Genomic DNA, 20248 nt, shown 5'->3' on the forward strand with positions numbered 1-20248 from the left:
GTCCAGGAATCTCATGGGATCACCTTGAAATGGATGGGGTTCTTCATGCGAGAGAACATTACACCCCATCCTTCAATAGTAAACCTGACTATAAAAGAAGTCAGTGAAATAAAGGTAGAGCTGAACAAAGCCAAACACCTTCCTTCAGCATTCACCAAAATATCTGTGCATGGGATTTTTGTTGAATTTTACTTAGATTTTGAATGGAAAGACCATGTCTGATGAACCTGAGTTTAAATTGCGGAGAAAACCAGCCTTAAGACATTACACAAGAGGCTGTGGTTTAACAGAGGTTGGTCTTGTAAGACAGACGAAACAGAACTGTAGACAGTTTGGGGATACCCTAGGGTGTTCTCTTAATGAAAGTGGCCTCCTGTAAAGTTTGTTGGGAGGGCTCGCTGCTGTTTGGGGAAACTGGAGTCGGATCAAACTCTGATCCTAGCAGTACACTCAGAATCTGGACAGGAGGGAGCTCTGTCTCTGTTGTCTATGTGGCCCCCGCTGGCAGTCCTAAAAGTAGGATGTGCCAAGTCTAACATGGAGTTTTTGAAGGGGGGAGGAAGAGAATAAAAGGATCCCTTCAAGCTTCCCATACCCCCTCCCTTTTGTGAAGAGCTATACTGAATAATTTTAAAACCCAGCTGCCAACTTGTTTTCATTCCTGAAACAAGATGCATCTGGCAACCAACCCAGAGCTTCTGAAAAACACACTGTGGAAAAAGATACTCTCCATATCCTGCACACTAACCTACTGTTCAAGTAAAAGTAATTTGAGAAGCTCTCTTATAGAAAGCAATACAAGTAACATGACTGGATAGCTAGGCATGAGAGTGAATGCTTCAAGGTGGGATCCCTCTGTTGTAAATCCATCTTGGACTTTGCCCCACAGCCTTTTATGCCAAAACTCTGTGATGAAATGAAACTTGATATTTGTTAATACAGCACATAATAATTTACATGTAATCCCAAACTGCATATAATCAAGTCCATTGCTAGGCTTTTTTAATTTTTACAGTGTCACACACAGATTAAACGTTTACCCACTGCCCTTCCCTGTTAAAATTTTTGCACACCCTAAATTTAATGAAGACAATAAAAGGACAAGTGCCTTTTTTAAACCTGTTTTGCAGAAGGCGTCTAATATCTACCAACCCTGCTGCCTGAAGTTTCATATGATTAGTTGCTCAATGTGCCCACAAATGATCCATAATCATTACTACTAAAATATGAATGAGTTCTTTTGTGATTTTTTTTTTCATTGCTAGTCTCAGCTAAGAGCACAGGAAGCATTTGTATCTAATCAGTCTCCTTTTGCTAAACTCTCAGAAGAGAAATTACATTTTTTTGAAGTTTAAACAAAGAATAAGTGGATACCGTACTCTGATGCACCAGCCAGTTAGCTTGGTGTTTTTATTCTGCTAATTTTTGGACCTTAAGATAATAAACAAAGTTTGCACTTTAAATTTGGCTTGGAGTATGAGGTAGAGCTGTGGGAAATTTTGACATCTCTTTTCACTCCAAATCAGGACAAGAAGTTGAAATTTATAAAGAAAAAATATTTCAGAACAGCAATTTCAGAATTTTTTTTTACTGAACTGAATCTAAAAATGAACCATTACAGGTCAGTTTAATAAAACAGAACGTTTGAATTCTGAAAGATTTCATTTTGATTTTCCCAGTGGAAATGCTTGAAGGGAAGGCAGAAAATGTTTGGATTCTAATCTGCCAAGTAAGAAGAGAATCTCCATGTACCATATCAAGTTTGCAACACAAGGCACCCTAATTCATCAATGGTTACTTGTTTTCACTATGCCAATCAAATAGAAAATTGAAGGGGGTGGGGGAAACACATTTTTCTCACACGCAGGAGTTCAATATATAAGGATGTAGGCCCAGAGTCTAGCACAAGACACTATCCTAATAGGAAAATTGCATCTGAAGCACTGCTAAGAAACATAATTCACATTCTGCAGCTTCTTTCTGGTCTAGAAATGGCTTATTAAGTTCCCCTGGCTATTTGACGTAATCAAATCCAACTCTACAAAGGAAATTAAAAGAAGGATAAGAGAACATTTTCCTGTGCCACCATGCACCACCAGTCCATTATTACAGAAGGTCATTCAGTGTATGGAATAAACTCTTCCAAATATGTCTTGACTATTCACCCAATTAAATAGATTGGCTGAAATCGCTAGGTCCTTTAGAGCTATAAGCAGTAAAAACTAACAAAACAAAAAAACTAACAAAAACAAAAACCCATGAACTGTTCTCTCAGCACAGCTTGTCCAAGATGCATTTTTTTGTTTAAATCTTATTTTAAAAACTCCAAGAAAAGTAGCAAAGTAGCTCACTTATTTGGGACTTACGTTGCTCTGAAGAGATCAAAGCGCCCCTTGTCCTGTATGTGGAACATCAGGTCCCCTCCGTTCAAGAACTCCATAACAAAAAACAGATGATCCTATTTACAAAGCAGGAGAGAACACAAAATTAACTTGCTTATGCAATTGTGACCCAGCATGGAGGTGCTGCTTCCCTCTGACCAAGAAAAGGACTAAGAAGTGGTGAGGGAGAGAGGAAGTTGGCAAATGGCTTTTATGGAATGGTCTTTGACTTTCCCAGCATGCACAAGCTTTTCCCTCCTGCTCACACCCCCACAAAAATCAAGAGTCCCACTGCTACAGATTTCATTAGCTCAATGACATCCTATGTGTCTTATTTTCAGAGTTCATGTGCTTACAGGTCAGATATGAATGTACATTTTAATGAATCTTCCATTTGTGCTTCCCTTAACTTATGTGAGTCATCATCTTAGATCATGTAATCCAGGATGAAACCAGTAATTGAAGTGTTTAAATTAAAACTCCTCTCTCTGGCTGTAGACTTTGTAAATGTTGTTCTGTGCCAGTCTGACTTAGTATTATTTTATACCCACTTTGCACAAACTCCTACCCAAAGTGGAAGGCAGGGAAGAATCAGAGCCAATACCTCCAGTCAATTAAAACATATATTTCACTCATGCAGAGAAACAGATTGGTCACTAATCCATTTTGCTTTGTTACTGATACCAGTATTCCCATAAAGGCAAAAGTTAAATCTGTACTATACCTTAGTCTGAAATGTGCAGTAGAGGTGAGTAAGAAATGGGTTTTCCCATGCAAGTGCTAGGACCCGCTTTTCCACCATGGTACATTCCACGTCATCATCGATTAGCACCACATCCTTTTTCAGAGCTTTAATAGCAAAGAATTCATTCTTCCCTTTCAGTTCAGCAAGCAGAACCTGCAAACATAGGAAGACTTCAGGGCATATGTAAGAAAAGTTGATTTAGCTAATGCTGCTGATCAGCAGAGGAGGATTTTAGGACCAGGCATTTAAAGAAGGTTGCAAAGCACTACAAAAAAGTTATTAAAAAATAGGGAGATTCACACCACCCCTCTATAGCCCCTCAGCCCAAAGGCAAAGCTAATGGATTTTATGATTTTATTGGGGGTTGGACTAGATGACCTCCTGAGGTCCCTTCCAACCCTGATATTCTAGGATTCTATGATGGGGTGCATCACAGAAATTGTGGTGTACCAGCCCAAACAGGTGGCAAAATGTAGGACATCTGTGCAGCTCCTCTGTTGCAATCACTTGAGCTCATGGACTAGAAGAAAGGACATGAACCCTGTTCATCCCTTTGAGATTTTTCTTAGTTGGGTTATTTCACAGATGCAGCAAACGGCCATGTCCAAAATCCCCCTCCTTGTGGGCCTATGTAAGGCTAGCATAGAACTCAGCTCCACCATAGACAGAGGACATGGAGTCACTCCTGCTCTGCAGCAACCCTGCTTCTGTCCAACTCCACCATGGTGGTTCCACTGCACTGGGGTGCTCTGTAGCCACAGCTATGTTGTGCATATGAGTGCATGGCATTGTTTCATACTGTAGAGCATAAAGGCGTATGCATCTTTTTGGATATTAAAGGAAGAAATCAAGAATCAAAGGGATGGGAGGTAGTGCATCGTAGATCCTTTTTTAAGTTCCAGCACTGCTCTTGGTTGGTTGCAATTTTACAGGGTTGGGACTTTTTATGCCTGAGGCTCAGATGATCACAATCCATTCCATTAGCAGTAACAGTTTCACAACAATGAGTTAATAAAATTCTCTCCCCACAAAATGAAGATTGTTTGCTTAAGTGAAATTAGCCCATAACACTTCAGAATAAAAGGCAAATCAACTTAAGTGCTTCCCACTTGTTACGCACCTTTCCAAAGCTTCCTTTCCCTAGTACTTTGTGAAAGATAAAGCTGTCTATGGTGAATTTTCTCCTGGTTCGTGAAGCTGGTCTTGGCGTACTTCCCTCCCAGAGCTTATCATACTCGCTGTTATCTGCTAATGCAAACCATGATTTTTAAATTCAGCATAGGCAATTTTCATGACAGAGATTCCTATAGTTTCTGACTTTTGACTGCCAATAGTTCATCAAATCTGCTGCTGACACTGGTGACCATAAACATGAGGACCTTACAAAGAAGCTAAATCATTCAAATGGAGTTAAAATTTTTGGTCTAAGTCTGGGATTTTACTAAAAACCTGACATTTTACTAAATCCATATTATGCTCAAAGGCCCTGAGCATCCGCTCTGCCCAAAGAATGCAAGGCATTCTTGTTTAGGGGGAGGGTATTTGTTAACGGCCGCTTTAAACCATCTTCTCTGATCCTGGGTTCGTTGTGTACCAGATTACAGCATTCGGGGACTAAACTTCTCTAATTTATGTAGGGTGGGAATGGCCCATTGTAACAGCTACGGACTGCCGCGAGGCAGGGAAATCTTGGCTACGCCCCTTTTTACCAGCCACATACTCAAACTTAGGGGTATAAGCACAGGAGTTGTTATTCCGCCAGAGGATCCTCATATGGTGAGTTGATTCCCCCATTGAGGGCTATGCCAGTTTTAAAGCTGCTTTGCACTGGCAGCGTGTCAAAGTCGGGGTACTGCAGGAAAGAATTTGGTCCAATATGCCTATACTATACTTTCTTCAGGCCTTTCTTGCCAGAAATTAGTGTGGCAAATTGGAAAGATGCATTAAGAGGGATCATTTACTGAGCAATTCAATAAAATCAGCTCAATACACAAGGAGTAGAGAACAGCAGAAAAAAATACCACCTCCGAACCTTCAGTTACCATCTCTTACCTGATCCTAGTAGTTCTATCAGACTTCATGGGACCATCCACATTGGTATTAAGTCATTTTGAATTTTAACTCCAATATTCTGATCTGTGTTACTGAGGATTTCCTCCCCTGATTACCCTATCTGTTCTCGCTATCTAAAATATTTTAATCATCACATTAGTAGAATAATAATTACATTGAGAGGAATGATACAACTCTGACAGTAAGATTATATTAATCGTGTTACAAAAACTACATCCAATTCTCTATTTTTGAACAGAACTGTAACATGGAATTAGTGTTTGTGGGTTGTTTTTTTTTTTTTTTTTAAAGTACTTCTATTTAGTCCCAACTAATACATTTTAGTTGACTCCAGTTTTTCAGATCAACAGCATGCTTGTCATTTCACAAAGATTTCTACATGCTGTGAGTCAGTCAAGATCTTAAGAATATGTACTGTATATATTTCAATTACAATATGCTGAATATTTATATGTGCATCTCTCCAATTAATGTTCCTTTCCCAAATTCTGTCAGAGAAATTATGCTAGAATGAGAATATAGCAAAATCTCCAGGAATTTGAGCCCACTCTCATTTATCTCAGTACATCTCTGGTTATTCTTGGGCAAAGCAATCCACAGATCTTTATAAATGCTCATATCGTTTCACAATGTTCTCTGTGTTTTTGAAGAAAAAAGTGTCAGAGGAATAAAACCTTAGTTAATATTTTCAGTGTTCTGGGGGAGTTTGTCAGCAACCTTTTAAGTATAAATTAATTACTTATTTTTAATAATTTAAATTAATGTATTAAATTAATTGTATGTCTAAATTATTAGAACAGCATTGATGTGTTATTGATATTTCATGTTCAAGCTGATGCTTGCAAAGCTCTAAATATTACTTTTCTGAACATAAATTACTCACAAGAGTTGTGCAGAGACTGTAAATATGTTTGTATATTAAAACTGCCTTTTTGTTAGAAAAATAATAAAACATTGTTTTCAGTGTATGGTAATAACAAACAACAGCTACTAACATTTCAATATATGTGCCAGTCTGGTAATTACCTATACATAAGAGAAAATGCAGTAAATTTCATTTCTTACCTGTTGTATCTCCACCCAAAGCTTTAGATTTCTTATCAAAATCCTGGTAAATACCAACATTTTCTAGTGACCCAGAATCAGATTTTCTGGTCGATTTCTGTACAGGAACAGAAGGCATTTGAGGTTATTCTTGCACTGTAATTAGTATATACTAATTAGTAATTAGTAATGGTAAGTAATGTAAGTGGTATGTAATGGTAACTGAGACAGTTTTATTTGTTGCTTTGCCTTTACTATAAGCAAATCTCACTCTCACGCAAAATGTGTATTTACTACTTTGTCTAGAAACCTTTGGTAATGGAAAGCTGAAGAATTATAATACACACACTTTATTTACTATAATCCCTTTTATAGCATCCACACTGTCCACTGTCATATGTTGTAAGAAAACAACAATAAAAATGGTGTTAAAAATGTTTGAGCACTCTATTCTACAACCTCTGCCAGTGATATCCATTGAGAATTCTGGGTTCAAAATATCATAGCTTTAATGATAGGGAAGGAGCGACAAACAAAAACCAGGGCAGGAATAGTAGTAGGGGAACAGTCTTCACAAAAGTGTGTATTACTTTAAAGTTTAAATAATATACAGGAGGAGTCATGTCCTAGAAAGAGAAAAGAATCACAAGGTTATTGGTACTGAGCACATGTAAGCAACTTGTCCGTATTGCTGTTCTTTACGTAACTGCACTGTTTAATTTTACTTGAGTAGTTAACCTCTTTAGATTTTCATGTAGTGAAAATATTGTTCTATCAGCCCTAAGGTTTTTTAAAAAGTAAATATCACACAAAAGCTTAAGAAAGGTAGCTTGAGATGTACTTCACTTCGTTAAGCATGTGGCTCCATGTTTTTCAGTTATGCTGTTATTTCACAGCCAGTATACAGTTTTCTGCTTGTAAATGAAAGCCAGTGCTACCCAGCTGTAAAAGAAGCAACTACCAGGCTCAGGAGATCAAGAAGTTAATAGTGGGGATGTGTTAGTTCCAGCATACATAACCTCTGATAAGCTAAAATCATGGAGTATAACATCTGTGTTTTCAACATGTGAAAAAGTAGAGAGATTACTAAAAACAAAATTTTGCAAAATCTGATTTGTCACCATTTATACCAAACACTGCAAAAGAATGTTTAAGACAACAAAAAAGAAAAACAAACAAACCTTGTTCTTGTTGGGATTAAAAAAAACCCAAAACATTCCAGCAGAAAGTTTCCAATTATCTGAGGGGCGGTTTTTTGTTTTGTTTTGAAACCTGCAGTTTCACTTTAAAGCCTGGAAAGGGCCTTCGTCACTTACACTAAGGCCCCCCAGCAGCATATGTCACTTAATGACCAAAATGGTAAGGAAAGGAAAAGCCTCCCTCCCGGGCTTGTAATACAACTAGTTGCATGACAAACAACAATGCAACATACCTGGCTAACTTGATTTAAAGCTTCTGCTAATAGTTTCTGGTTGATTCCACATAGATTTGCCACTTTCTTTTGACATTTGTGGTGCACATTCATCCCACACTCTAAAAGAAAGGAAAGGACAGTAATGTGAACTTCATGCAAAATATTGTTAAACAGTAGATTCATAGGAAAGATTTTTTTTGTATTCAATACTTCTGTTCAGAAACGTTTTCATAGCTCGGATTTGCGATATGAACAACTTGCTCTTTTAATTGATTACAGCCTTTAATAAAACGGCAATTCAAATTTTACCTCTCCCTCCCACTCTCAAACTCATTTAAAATGGAAGTTGCCAAAATCACCACAGGAATAGAGAGGTAAAGCTCTGCTGATCTGGAGTTATGCCTGTTTAATTAGCTGCAATTTTGGCCCATTATCTTACAAACTAGAAATAATACTTTTGATTCATTAAATTTTGTCTTTCTTGTTGGAGAATTATGACAAGAGAGGGATTTATAGTTAACAGTCAGAAAATGCATCTTCAGTTTGGGACTATGTACTCAGATACTATATGACAAATATACTCAACTGCATTGCATCTGGGGGCTGCTTGTCCCTAATGGTACCAAAGAGACAATTTTTCTTGCTCTTGTCTCCTCTGTAACACTGCAATAATCAAAATGCTCTTTAATTGACAGAGCCAAGTGTTGTTTTTAAGAGAGCTTTTTGTGAAACACAAGATGTCATACAAACTCAAGAACATCCACAAACAAGAGACTTGGACACACTTCACCAAAAATTAGTTTTTCCCATGGAAAATGCTATGGCAATGCTCTTTTCCCCATCCTCCATAAAAGCTGAGACTCAAATAGCACAGAAGCCCCTAGAGTACCTTCGCACTTTAATCCTTGTTTAACTAATCCCCAGAGAAGACTGCCGCAATGATCGCAAAAGGTGGGACTCATGTAGTTGTAAACTTTAAATCGATGAGGCATATCAATGTTGAAGCGCTCCTTCTGAAACTGAAGGCATATTTACACAAATAAATCACTTTTTCAGACACGAGGGGACTGATCTCTCTCTCTCTCACACACACACACACACACACACACACGTATGTTTATAATTTAAAAACCACATTTAAAAAGCATTCACAAATGATCCAACACTGAGTACTTTAAGTGTACAATCTCTGAAGAAACTTAACATGCTGAGTTTGGGTGAAATGTGTCTATATCAAGGGGAAACCAGATGCCTACTGGCAAATTAAAATTGTTTCAGTCAAAAGTTGACTTATTACAATGCACTCGTCTACCTCTCAGCAAAAGTATCTCTTGTGTGTCACATATTTAAATTTTATTATGTATGTGAAGCCATTGTTATAGATATATGTATTTATTTTGTTTTCAAAATGCCTGCATGTGGAGGCCTTGGTGCCCTGACAACAGTGAAAAATTTAGTCAGTAAGAATATTGCCCAGCAGCATAATACAACAGGGACACTTCACACAGCATGAACTGCAGGGAAATATACCCCCCTTTCTTGCTTGTCCTGGAATCCCTGACCCTCAAAACTCCTGAAGAGATAAGCCATGCTGCAAAAACTTTAAGATCAACAAATCTGAGCTGTTTTGTATTTTAAACCTCCCCAAACCCATATCTGTTACTGCATAATTTATTCAACGCTTAAAGAATTAAATCTTTACTTGGAAAAAAAAAAGTTTCTGTCACAGGATTGTAACTACTCTGCCTTCTCCAGAGTTTCACCCATGCTCCATCTCCATAGAATGTCTAGTATCGAAAGGAAGCAGTAAACAGCCATTGTTATGCAGCAAAGTACTTTCCAAGTGGATCTTGCCACGTTTACAATCATACATTCGTAAAAAGAAAAGGAGTACTTGTGGCACCTTAGAGACTAACCAATTTATTTGAGCATAAGCTTTCGTGAGCTACAGCTCACTTCATCGGATGCATACTGTGGAAAGTGTAGATGATCTTTTTATACACACAAAGCATGAAAAAATGGGTGTTTACCACTACAAAAGGTTTTCTCTCCCCCCACCCCACTCTCCTGCTGGTAATAGCTTATCTAAAGTGATCACTCTCCTTACAATGTGTATGATAATCAAGGTGGGCCATTTCCAGCACAAATCCAGGGTTTAACAAGAACGTCGGGGGGGTGAGGGGGAGGAAAAAACAAGGGGAAATAGGTTAGCTTGCATAATGACTTAGCCACTCCCAGTCTCTATTCAAGCCTAAGTTAATTGTATCCAATTTGCAAATGAATTCCAATTCAGCAGTCTCTTGCTGGAGTCTGGATTTGAAGTTTTTTTGTTGTAATATCGCAACTTTCATGTCTGTAATCGCGTGACCAGAGAGATTGAAGTGTTCTCCGACTGGTTTATGAATGCTATAATTCTTGACATCTGATTTGTGTCCATTTATTCTTTTACATAGAGACTGTCAGTTTGACCAATGTACATGGCAGAGGGGCACTGCTGGCACATGATGGCATATATCACATTGGTGGATGTGCAGGTGAACGAGCCTCTGATAGTGTGGCTGATGTTATTAGGCCCTGTGATGGTGTCCCCTGAATAGATATGTGGGCACAGTTGGCAACGGGCTTTGTTGCAAGGAACGCCACTAGCCGTCACCTTCAGCCCCCAACTAAAACCCCTCCAACGCATTATTAAGGATCTACAATCTATCCTGAAGGATGACCCAACACTCTCACAAATCTTGGGAGACAGGCCAGTCCTTGCCTACAGACAGCCCCCCAACCTGAAGCAAATACTCACCAGCAACCACTACCACACAACAGAACCACTAACCCAGGAACCTATCTTTGCAACAAAGCCCGTTGCCAACTGTGCCCACATATCTATTCAGGGGACACCATCACAAGGCCTAATAACATCAGCCACACTATCAGAGGCTCATTCACCTGCACATCCACCAATATGATATATGCCATCATGTTACTCTGAAACCTACATTCGTAAAGAAATTTTTTCATCTCTTACCATTGTGTCTCTGCTGTTGGCTGCAGTACCAGTACATCTCCCAATGATTTTATCAATACATTTCTTATGAATAGCAGCATTGCATTCTTCAAGAGAGAAATGAAAAAGAAAATAACCCATCAGTTAACCGATACAGATGATTAGGTGTTCCTCTTTGGAAAAAAGTCTAATATGAAATATGCCTTCCCTAAAATCTACAAGTGTTAATCCGTATTTCTCAAGTGAAAGCGCCCCTCTCTGTAAGCAAGAGAGGTATCTGTAGGAAATTATTGTCTCTAGTTTGGGATTATATGTCTTTATTTCTGAACCACAAGTCTCTCCTGTAGGTGATACCACCAGCATTTGAGGGTGAGGTATGTGGGGGAGAAAACATTACTACATTTGCAAATTTTGGAAACAAAAGTACTTTGGCATTGGCTGATGCTACCATATAGGATACATCAAGATCTACTATGACTGAAAGGTACTGCTATCACTAACTACATAAGAAATGAATCAAGGTTTTCTTCTGGTTGGAAAAATTGCAATTCTTAAACTCTATTTAGAAGGGTTTCAGAGTTTCCTTTTCTATTCAGGGTTTCCTTTCCTATTTAGAAGATTTCCCATATGTTCCAATATTTAGTAAACACCAAAATGGAATTACTGGGCCCAATTTTTTGATGATGTAAGTGGGCACAGCTGTTATTTTCAATGACATTTCACCCATTTACACCAGCAGATAATTTGGCCCATTAACCTTATTACTCACGGCTCAATGGAAGGGTCAATCATTTGACACTGAAGTACAGAGCCCTGTGTTAGCACCGAACACTTTATAATTAACATCCGTATCATTGAGAGAGTGATTATGCACTCTGTATGATAAATGTTTACACCGTATATTATAAATGCGACATATACCTATCTACAGAGTAATATTAAAAAGTTTGTCATAGTTACAAAATTCATATAGTCAACTCACGTCTACATTTGTATCCCTGCTTGTTAAGTCCCCTGAAAAACAAACAATACAAAAAGAAAGTCACAAGGGTAGAAAGTGTAGCTCTAGATGTTTGTCTTGTTCAAAACAGATTTTTTTAGTTGCTTTCACATGCCAGAGATTCAAGGTTTAAATCACAACATTTATGATGATTCTATCAGTCTAGGTCCTGCTATTATAAATGTTTCTCAGTGAAGCATGTCAAAAGATTCCTGCTTCTCTCTCTCTAAGGAAACATTTTTATCATTCCACCAACCCTTCCATGAAAGGTTTGAACATCACTGCCTTATACCCAAGGGAATTATCAGACTTATTCCTTTGCGAAGGTTTTGCCAGTTAAGGGCCAGATTTTGCTCCCGCTGAAGTTGATGGAAGTTTTGCCAATTACTTCAGTGGGCTCAGGATCCATACTTAAATTATTACCATGGCATAATGTGGGGAAAATGTATGAGTTGGGCTTCTAAGTGCTACAGTACTACAAAACATAATATATTGTTCCCATCCAATGTGATGCATGACGTGTAACATCAAGGGCTACAGAGTGATTTACAACATTTTCCATCATTTCTCAGTACATCTGAAGCTAGTTGTTTTTTAATCATTTCACTCCCAAGAATAAACCTGAGCTTACATATATTGTTTCCTTCTTACCAGACAAAGTCTTTACAGACAGAGCAAAATGTGGGCTGTCCAAAGAAGGTGGCAATAAACTCATGATTTTTGATGTAGTGGATTTTGGCTTGCTTGATAGCTCCTCTCCTATTGATAGTCACAATCCCCTCGTCTTCCCTCATTGACTGCTTGCAATCTGGGGAGAAAAATAAAAGAAGAAACTGTTTTAAAATTATACCAAGTTGTAACGAAAATGAATCAATACTACTTTCCCTAAAGTTATAATTTAGTATTATAATTTAGATATTTTTTTAATTCTCTTTCTCTCTCTCTCTCACACACACACACTGAAATAACAAAATTACCCTTATCACGTTTTAGACCCAGACATATTATAAAAATTATGTGTAAAAGAAGGTCTATATTCAATACTCTTTCCTTGTCAATGTCAAGCTTTATTCATTTATTTATTTATGTAGGCAGTAACCTTAAACACTTTTTCCAACTATTGAATGCATTCAGTGGCATTTTCTTGCTGCATAATTTAAATGAAATGAAAGTGAAATGATGTAAGACAAGCTGAACCAAGAACAGGCCATGCTGAAGTTTCAAGTTAACAGAGGAGGGCGGAGGGGGCCAGGAAATCAGGGCCCTTGCAGCTTCAGAAACACATAAGAGGAAGTAACTTTCTCAGACGCTTCCAATATTCCCTCTTCTAATAAACATAAGATATTTTTCAATACTTCTGCAGTTGCCAAAGAGGAGACAACCCTATGGTGCAGCTTTGAGACAAGGATCCTACACTACCTTGGTGAGGAGTATCACACAAAATCCCAAGTTGCTAAAATAAGTGGATCATACAGGTCTTGGAGCGACCTAATTACTAATCTTTCATTTTCATTAAGGCGATAACAAAATTCCAAGTAAAGAAATTCTCTTATTAATTCCTTAAGTGACACTTGTTCACATTCAACTAACTTTTTTTTTCAAAATGTAAAGGCAAGAAAAGACATTGGAATGGGATGGTCCTAACAGACATTTTAAACTGTTTAAGAGAAAGTAAAAAAAGACTGGAATCACTGGTATAGCAGTGCACACAGCCCCAAAAAAGGAGATGTGTTTTTTTCAGAGCAGGGGATAAGGAAAAGCTGCTCAAGAATGACCCCATCTAGCCAGTTAAGGAAAAGCAAAAGTCAACTATGGAGACCAGATCAGTTATTCAATGCATTCAGAAATGCTCATCCACTGCTCTTTGTCTGAGGTGGCTGAAACATTTATAGTAGTGAGAGGTGGTAGTTTGGGATGTAGAGAATTCCATGGTGATGGAGGGAGGAGAAAGTCAGGTAGGAACAGACAAGGGGTAAGCACCGTATCCCTTGTAAGAATAGTTCTTTTTTAATACACCTAAGGCTACGCCTACACTGTGAGCTAGGCGTCCGATTCCCTAGTTAAGCAGACACACTTGAGACAGCGATCATCTGAGCTAGCATGCTAGAAATAGTAGTGTTGTCACAGTAGCACGGGCAGTGGTGCACAGGCGAGCTGCCTGAACCCCACGGGTACACGCTCAGGATGCCTAGCCCATGCCATTGCTGCTTCTGCCCATGCTACCACATCTATGCTTCTATTTTTAGTGCACTAACTCTGATGAGAGCTAGCATGAGTATGAGCACCCCTCGCCTGCAGTACAGATATAGCCTAAGTAGATTTCAGCACCGTGATAATACAGCACTGCAGTTAGCGGCCTGCCTTGAAGCATGTTCTCCTGGAAATCAAAGGGTGTTTTGCAAAAAAGTCTTCAGTTGGAGCCAAGTTGGCCCCTCTATCAACAAATACTCAGATGTATTAGAACAATGTATGTATTAGAACAATGTATGTATTAGAACAATACTACAATATTCAAACTTACTGCATCCAACAACCTTCCCATTCTCCTACTTTCCCATGGATTTCTGTCTCAGACATGCCCACTGATCTGAGTGATAGTTTTATTTTCCATTCTGAGGTATTGTTTGAACACACTGTATGCAGCCTCTTAGTGGTGGTTATCCTAAATTTACCTTCAGCACCATTAATGAAACTGAATTGAGGAGTAAACAGAGCTATTGGAAAATAAAATTTTACAGCCAGCATGGACAAAACAACAAATCGATGAATACTCCAAACCATGACCTATGATAACATTTCTCAAACACTGGTGACGTATGTATTCCCCTCTAGCATTATGTTGCTTTTGCCATTAGATCAGATGGCTGTCTCCATCACACTTAAAAAGGAATCAACAAATGAGAGAACTTGGGAGAGTCGCTGTCCTGAGTCCTGGTGCTGTATCCCTGCCTAATAACTGCATTCACATCTACAACCAAGCTTGGCGTGCAATCAATCATACATCAGGATTTAAGAGCACCCTGAACTGGTTTTCTGGTTTCACTGGAATGGGAAGAAAGAACCAGTGATCCATGAAATCTTAGAATAAAGGATAGACCCAGTTTTATGAGGCCAGGCGAGGACGAGACAATTAACTGTGAGAAGAGGTCAATGGCTGGTGCTGCTAAAGGCAAATAGAGTTTCCTGACAAATTTCGAAGCCATTGGCTTAAAACTATTGATGTTTGATCTTAACCCACAGGAGAACTTACTCCAGAACTCATACTCTAATACTAAATAATTATGATGATGATAATGATACATCTAGTAAATCACATCTCTGCTTCAGGAACAAGATTAAAAATAGTTCAGTTTTGCTGTTTCAACTTATCTTATTGAGATAGCCAACCAAAGACTAACAGCAATATTTCACTTGCAAGCCATATTACCCCACTTCTTAATTCTGCTGAGCAAGCAGTATTTTGATATATACAGACACCAAATCTTTGAATGCTTCAGAAAAATCACACACTGAAAAATGTGTGCAAGTGTATAGGCTGAAGAAAGGAACATAATAGTAATTCTGCCAAATGTTAGTAATATTTTGGATTATCAGATGCATAAAACAGATGTGTCTGGGAGGGTGATTTAACCTGCATTATAGCCAAAGGGGGAGAAAAGCTGTTTCTTGCGTAATTGTGCCCCAACAGCCTCTCTTTTCAGGCCTACATTTTTATAATTTAGCCCAATGCAGATGGAAAACATTTAATAAATTAAAGCTTCTCCAGTGGGGAGTCGAATGAAAATATAGCTTCAGGAAAACCTGCAAGCTGTGAACCTAACAGAAGAGTTCACCATGAAAATGAGAAATAGATCTCTTCATGCTGAAGTTACTATAGCAATTTAATACTGTGGCCCACAATTCCTAGCCAGCTGCTGATCAGTACATGGGACAAAATCGCAATATGTTTCCCAGCACTTGAGGTAAAACGGACAATGAACTCCAAAGAAAAGCATTAGGCTGGCCTCTAAGCTTCGGAAGTCGATGCACACAGTGCAGTGGGATGCATAATTTAAAGCTAGTAAAACAGTAACTGTCCTTAACCATCACATCCCAATTTTATCTTAAGAATCTTTGCTCATGGTATCAAAATCTGTATTCCAAAACAACCCGCTTCTACAACTGACTGCCTTATTAAATTACATATCTGCACTGCTTTGGCCGAAACCAACCAACATATCAAACTATTATTGAAAAGAACATTTTCACCTCTGCTCCAGAGCAAATGGGGACGTTCGGACAGCAGCTGGTGCTAGACTGCATCTGAAAAGCTAAGACGGCTTTAAAATGATATCTAAAGTGAATTACAGTAAGATTACAGTATAGTCCCTATCAATTCTTTATATAAATGCCTCGTAGTACATATTGCCAGAAACCACTTCAAAAAGCGGAGCTATCGTAAAGTCAAATGGGAAGAAAAATTTTATTTGTGGGCTGAGATTCAGATAGCAGTAGTGGCTGGGAGGAGCAGGTTGAGGAAATGAGTCAGAATTCCACATAGTTGGGGGGCAACACACAAGAATGGGAAACTTTGCCCTTCCCCAAAAGCATGAAGTCATGGGAAGTGCAACAGAGATTGGCAGGATTTTCACAGACTAGATCCTTATGCTATGCACGCTCAACACACTCAGAAATGGTAACATACCAACTGCATAATCAACAAATATGCTGCTGATTGGTGTCAAAAAATCCCCCACAACAATTGTAGTTACTATCTAGATTTGTAATGAATCATTTTAGCCCCAGAACACACCATTACATTTAGCTTTTCTAAATGTTTCCTGCCTAGTAAATAATGAGAAAATATGAAAAATATTTAACAATCACTTATTATTCAAATATCTCCTTTTCTCTTCTTAAAATTCAGATCCTTTTCTCAAACCAGCTCTTTCAATATATCTTAAACCTCCTCCCAGCATGTATACATTGAGCTAGGGGATAAAATCAGACCCCAATCATGACACTGCAATCACGCCAGAAGCACTGTATCTATGTGAACATACAGTTTTTATTTAAATTCTTCAGTGCCTATTCTTGCTTCTAGGTAAATCACAGTAACTGAAACAAGCAGTATTTCATACTTTTAACAATCTAGAATATATTTTATTGAGCTACCCAAACAATATTACTAGAGTTAACCTAACCACAATGACAATAACCCCCATACCAAGAGCACTATCTCAGCCCAATCAGCCCATTCATTTCCAAATGCCCAAGGAAAAAAATCTTTGCCAGAAGCTAACAAACCAATATTCACAGAGAGAGAGACAGAGAGCTGAGCTCTCAAGATATTAATTTATTCAGTATACAATATGGGTTTGGGGTTTTTTTTGAAAGCTTAGAAATGGGAAAGCAAATGGTGGGATTTGAAAAAAAAAGAGAGCTTGCCATGAATGTTTCATAGTGGTGGATTTGTATGGATAGGTGAAATCCAGTTTTGTGCTAAATGACTGACCAGTTAAAGGAGCACTGCCAATGTAAAAAGAACATATTGCAAACACATTTTCCCCCATGCTAATAATACCACCTTCAATTTAAAACTTACTAAAGCTGAAGTTCACAGTGTCCCTTTAACTATTCTGTTGCATTGCCATTGGTTCGTTTGGATGTTAACAAAGCCCTCCGGGCCAAATTCAATAAAAACATCTATCTAGAACCTTTGCACAGCAATACACATTTCCCCCAAACTAGATTTCTTGCCTTGCACAGGCTCTTTCAGCTCAGAGAAAGCAGTTCTTCAACCTGGCCCTACAGTCTGCACGCATGCTACAGACACACATGCTACACACACATGAATGAATTACCTTTACAAAAGCTACTTTAAAAGGGAAAACTTTCCAGAACTCTACATTTGAATAAAATAATAAATCTAAATATACATCTGCTACTCTTGATTATTTTTAATTGTTTTTTGTTTACTATGTTTGTTCCTAAAACAGTATATTTTGTTCATTTACTTTTTCACCATCATGTATATTCTCGTTCTATGTATTTTAATGTTTATTTTATCTGTATCGACTTCTTTGCTCTGAGAGTACTTGTGGGTTTGGCTTTGATGACATATTTTAGGTTTCAATACCAATATAATTATGCATTTGTTTACTGACATGAGCAGTACCCTTTCTATAGTGATCTGGCATATAATATTCAATCTAAATCTACACCAGCCCATGGCAGTTATGTTAAAACCTTTTATATGAGTAACTAATCAATTACTCTTTTTTCCACAGAACCTTTTAACAGGACATATATTTAGAAGTTGCTGCACTTCCATTGCAAGGGTAACTGAATGAGTTAGTTGTAATAGCTGTTTTCTTAAACTGCCAGGGCACCTTGCCCTCTAGATGACACATTTTTCTTGTGTGTGTGTGTGAGTTGTAAGTAAATAAATAAAATAAACTCCACACCAAGAATTGAGCTGACATCCCATTGCTTCAACTCAGATACTGCAGCATAGTATCACAGGAATACTGCACTTATATCTACCTTTGAGTGTGATCTAAAGGTCCTGGACTTTGAAGAAAGTTAATGATGCCAAAGCACTCTTAGAAAAAAGACAAAGTAAGGACACCAGTATTTTAGCAAACTGCCGTTTAAACAAGGGGGGGGGGGAACAGATTAAAATGGACAAATCTGCAGTCCATGTATTGAACACCACAGCCAGCACAAGTTTCTAACACGCAAATGGTACGGGATCACACTGAGTAAAGGAGTAAATAGACAAGTTACTTCTCATTTTAAAAATTACAGCTAATGCTCATTCTTCAGAGGTGCTACTGGTCCTTTTCTCATCATGCTATGTCTTCCCCACCAGCTTAGTAGTTTAGGGCTTGATCCTCACCATTAGAATTAACAGAAGTTTTTCCATGGACTTCAAAGGGAGCAGGATGAAATCCTTAAATCCTACTGTCACCAACCTGCTATTCTCCTCTGCCTGACATACCACCTACATCAGATGCAAGGCAAGGGAGGAACTCAAGATTTCCAGCTATGATGGTTTGCGTGTGAATAATGGTTGAATGGCAAGAGGCAACACTGTTGCAATATTAAAGTTTTCACCTTTCCAGTCCACCCACCTACTGCCATAGCAAGGTGCTACAGGGTAGGAAGTGAGGAGAATTCTAAGGGTGAAATCCTGATCCCATTGATCTCAAAGGGAATTTTGCCACTGACTTCAATGGAGCCAGCATTTCACCCTAAATGTTTTCATAGAGTTAATGTGTCTGCACAGAAATGCTTGATAGTTCTTGCTCTCTGTAAACACAGGAACCCTATTTTAAAGCACAAGGAGAACCAGTCCATCCTAACATCTGAAAATACATTATCTACCTCCTGTGCACTGGGAAAACTAAGTTCAGTTCCCTCTGCCTTGTGGTTTATGGTACTTGGTTGATAATGTACATTGCTGGCTTATTGTCTACAGTGTAATATGTGGCTACGACAGAATAAAATAAATTTAATATTTTATTTTATTTCTTAAAAAAATCTCACCTTTAAGAGGTATGATTTTCATGAAGTCCATTTATGTTCATGTATCTAAACCATCAATTTACTTAAGGGAGAGAACTCAAGGTTCAGTTTAGTTTAGTACTAGACAGATCACAATATGCCGAATATGGCATCTCTTCGGGATATTATTCTCCCCCCTAGTTCACAGATACATTTATTCTCCCTCACATCTTACAAATTATAGGGCCATCTTCTGACTTTTAATTTATCATTATGGTTTATTATTATTTTTAAAAGGAGACAAGAATGCCAAACGTGCTTTGCGCACCAGAGATTGTACTGTATTGTAATTTAGCCCTACCCAGCATGTAGATGGTGTTAGCAGAACACCTATAAATCTGTTTCTTAGCATGAAAAATAATGAGCTAAATTATATCTCCCTCTCTTCAAATCTCATGTTCAGTTACTCAACACTCTCCACACAACACGCACAGACGACACATTACATTTAAAGCAGCGTACACACATCTTTGAGCAATTCATATTCCCTCCTCCCAACAGGACCAGCTAATATCCTGGAAGTAACTTGTGAAGCATTTGCTTTCTGATATAAGTGATAACTCTGAAAAGAAAGATAATTCACTAACCCTTTCTCCTGGAAGCTGAAGCAAGCAGCATGGCAATTCAAAGTCCAGAAACAAAACAAAACAAAAACAAAAAAATATATTCCAACTGCTTCCAAGCGGCTCACACACAGAGTGAGAGGCTCAGTCTTAAACCATGCACTGTGATGCTGGGTTTTCTTACTGGATAAGGTCATTAACTACATTTGAATAAACAAGGTCAAGCAAGGCATAAAATGTATTGCATCTGCACACTATTAAGCTGCAGCTGCTTTTCAGGAGCATCACTTTATTTCCAATTACACAATATGAGGGTGGGGGAGGAAAGTACATAACATTATAGATTGTGAGGGGTCACATGCCTTACTCCCCATTCCCATTTTCTGTTGCATGAAAAAATTCACCTGAGTCCCATCTGCAACATTCTCTCTTTAAAGGAAAGGTAATATGGAAGGCAAGAAAAAATTCTCAGGACGGGA

General features: G+C 38.2%; 1 protein-coding gene across 3 annotated transcripts in view; it reads right to left on the reverse strand.

Annotated features, from left to right (window-relative positions):
- Positions 1-20248, reverse strand: part of PRKCD (protein kinase C delta) — a 122695-nt gene that overhangs the window by 10147 nt on the left and 92300 nt on the right. For 2 of the 3 annotated variants that reach the window (XM_074958231.1, XM_074958230.1), the window contains exons 5-13: positions 12310-12466; positions 11641-11672; positions 10680-10765; positions 8547-8676; positions 7676-7776; positions 6265-6361; positions 4247-4374; positions 3106-3279; positions 2367-2458 (exon numbers count right to left, since the gene is read on the reverse strand). In XM_074958231.1, the coding sequence (XP_074814332.1) occupies positions 2367-2458; positions 3106-3279; positions 4247-4374; positions 6265-6361; positions 7676-7776; positions 8547-8676; positions 10680-10765; positions 11641-11672; positions 12310-12466 (997 nt within the window). The remainder of the gene's footprint in view (positions 1-2366; positions 2459-3105; positions 3280-4246; positions 4375-6264; positions 6362-7675; positions 7777-8546; positions 8677-10679; positions 10766-11640; positions 11673-12309; positions 12467-20248) is intronic. The other variant, XM_074958232.1, reaches the window with a different exon arrangement.

This window comes from Natator depressus, chromosome 7 (genome assembly GCF_965152275.1).
Source record: "Natator depressus isolate rNatDep1 chromosome 7, rNatDep2.hap1, whole genome shotgun sequence".
Taxonomy (NCBI): Eukaryota; Metazoa; Chordata; order Testudines; family Cheloniidae; genus Natator; species Natator depressus.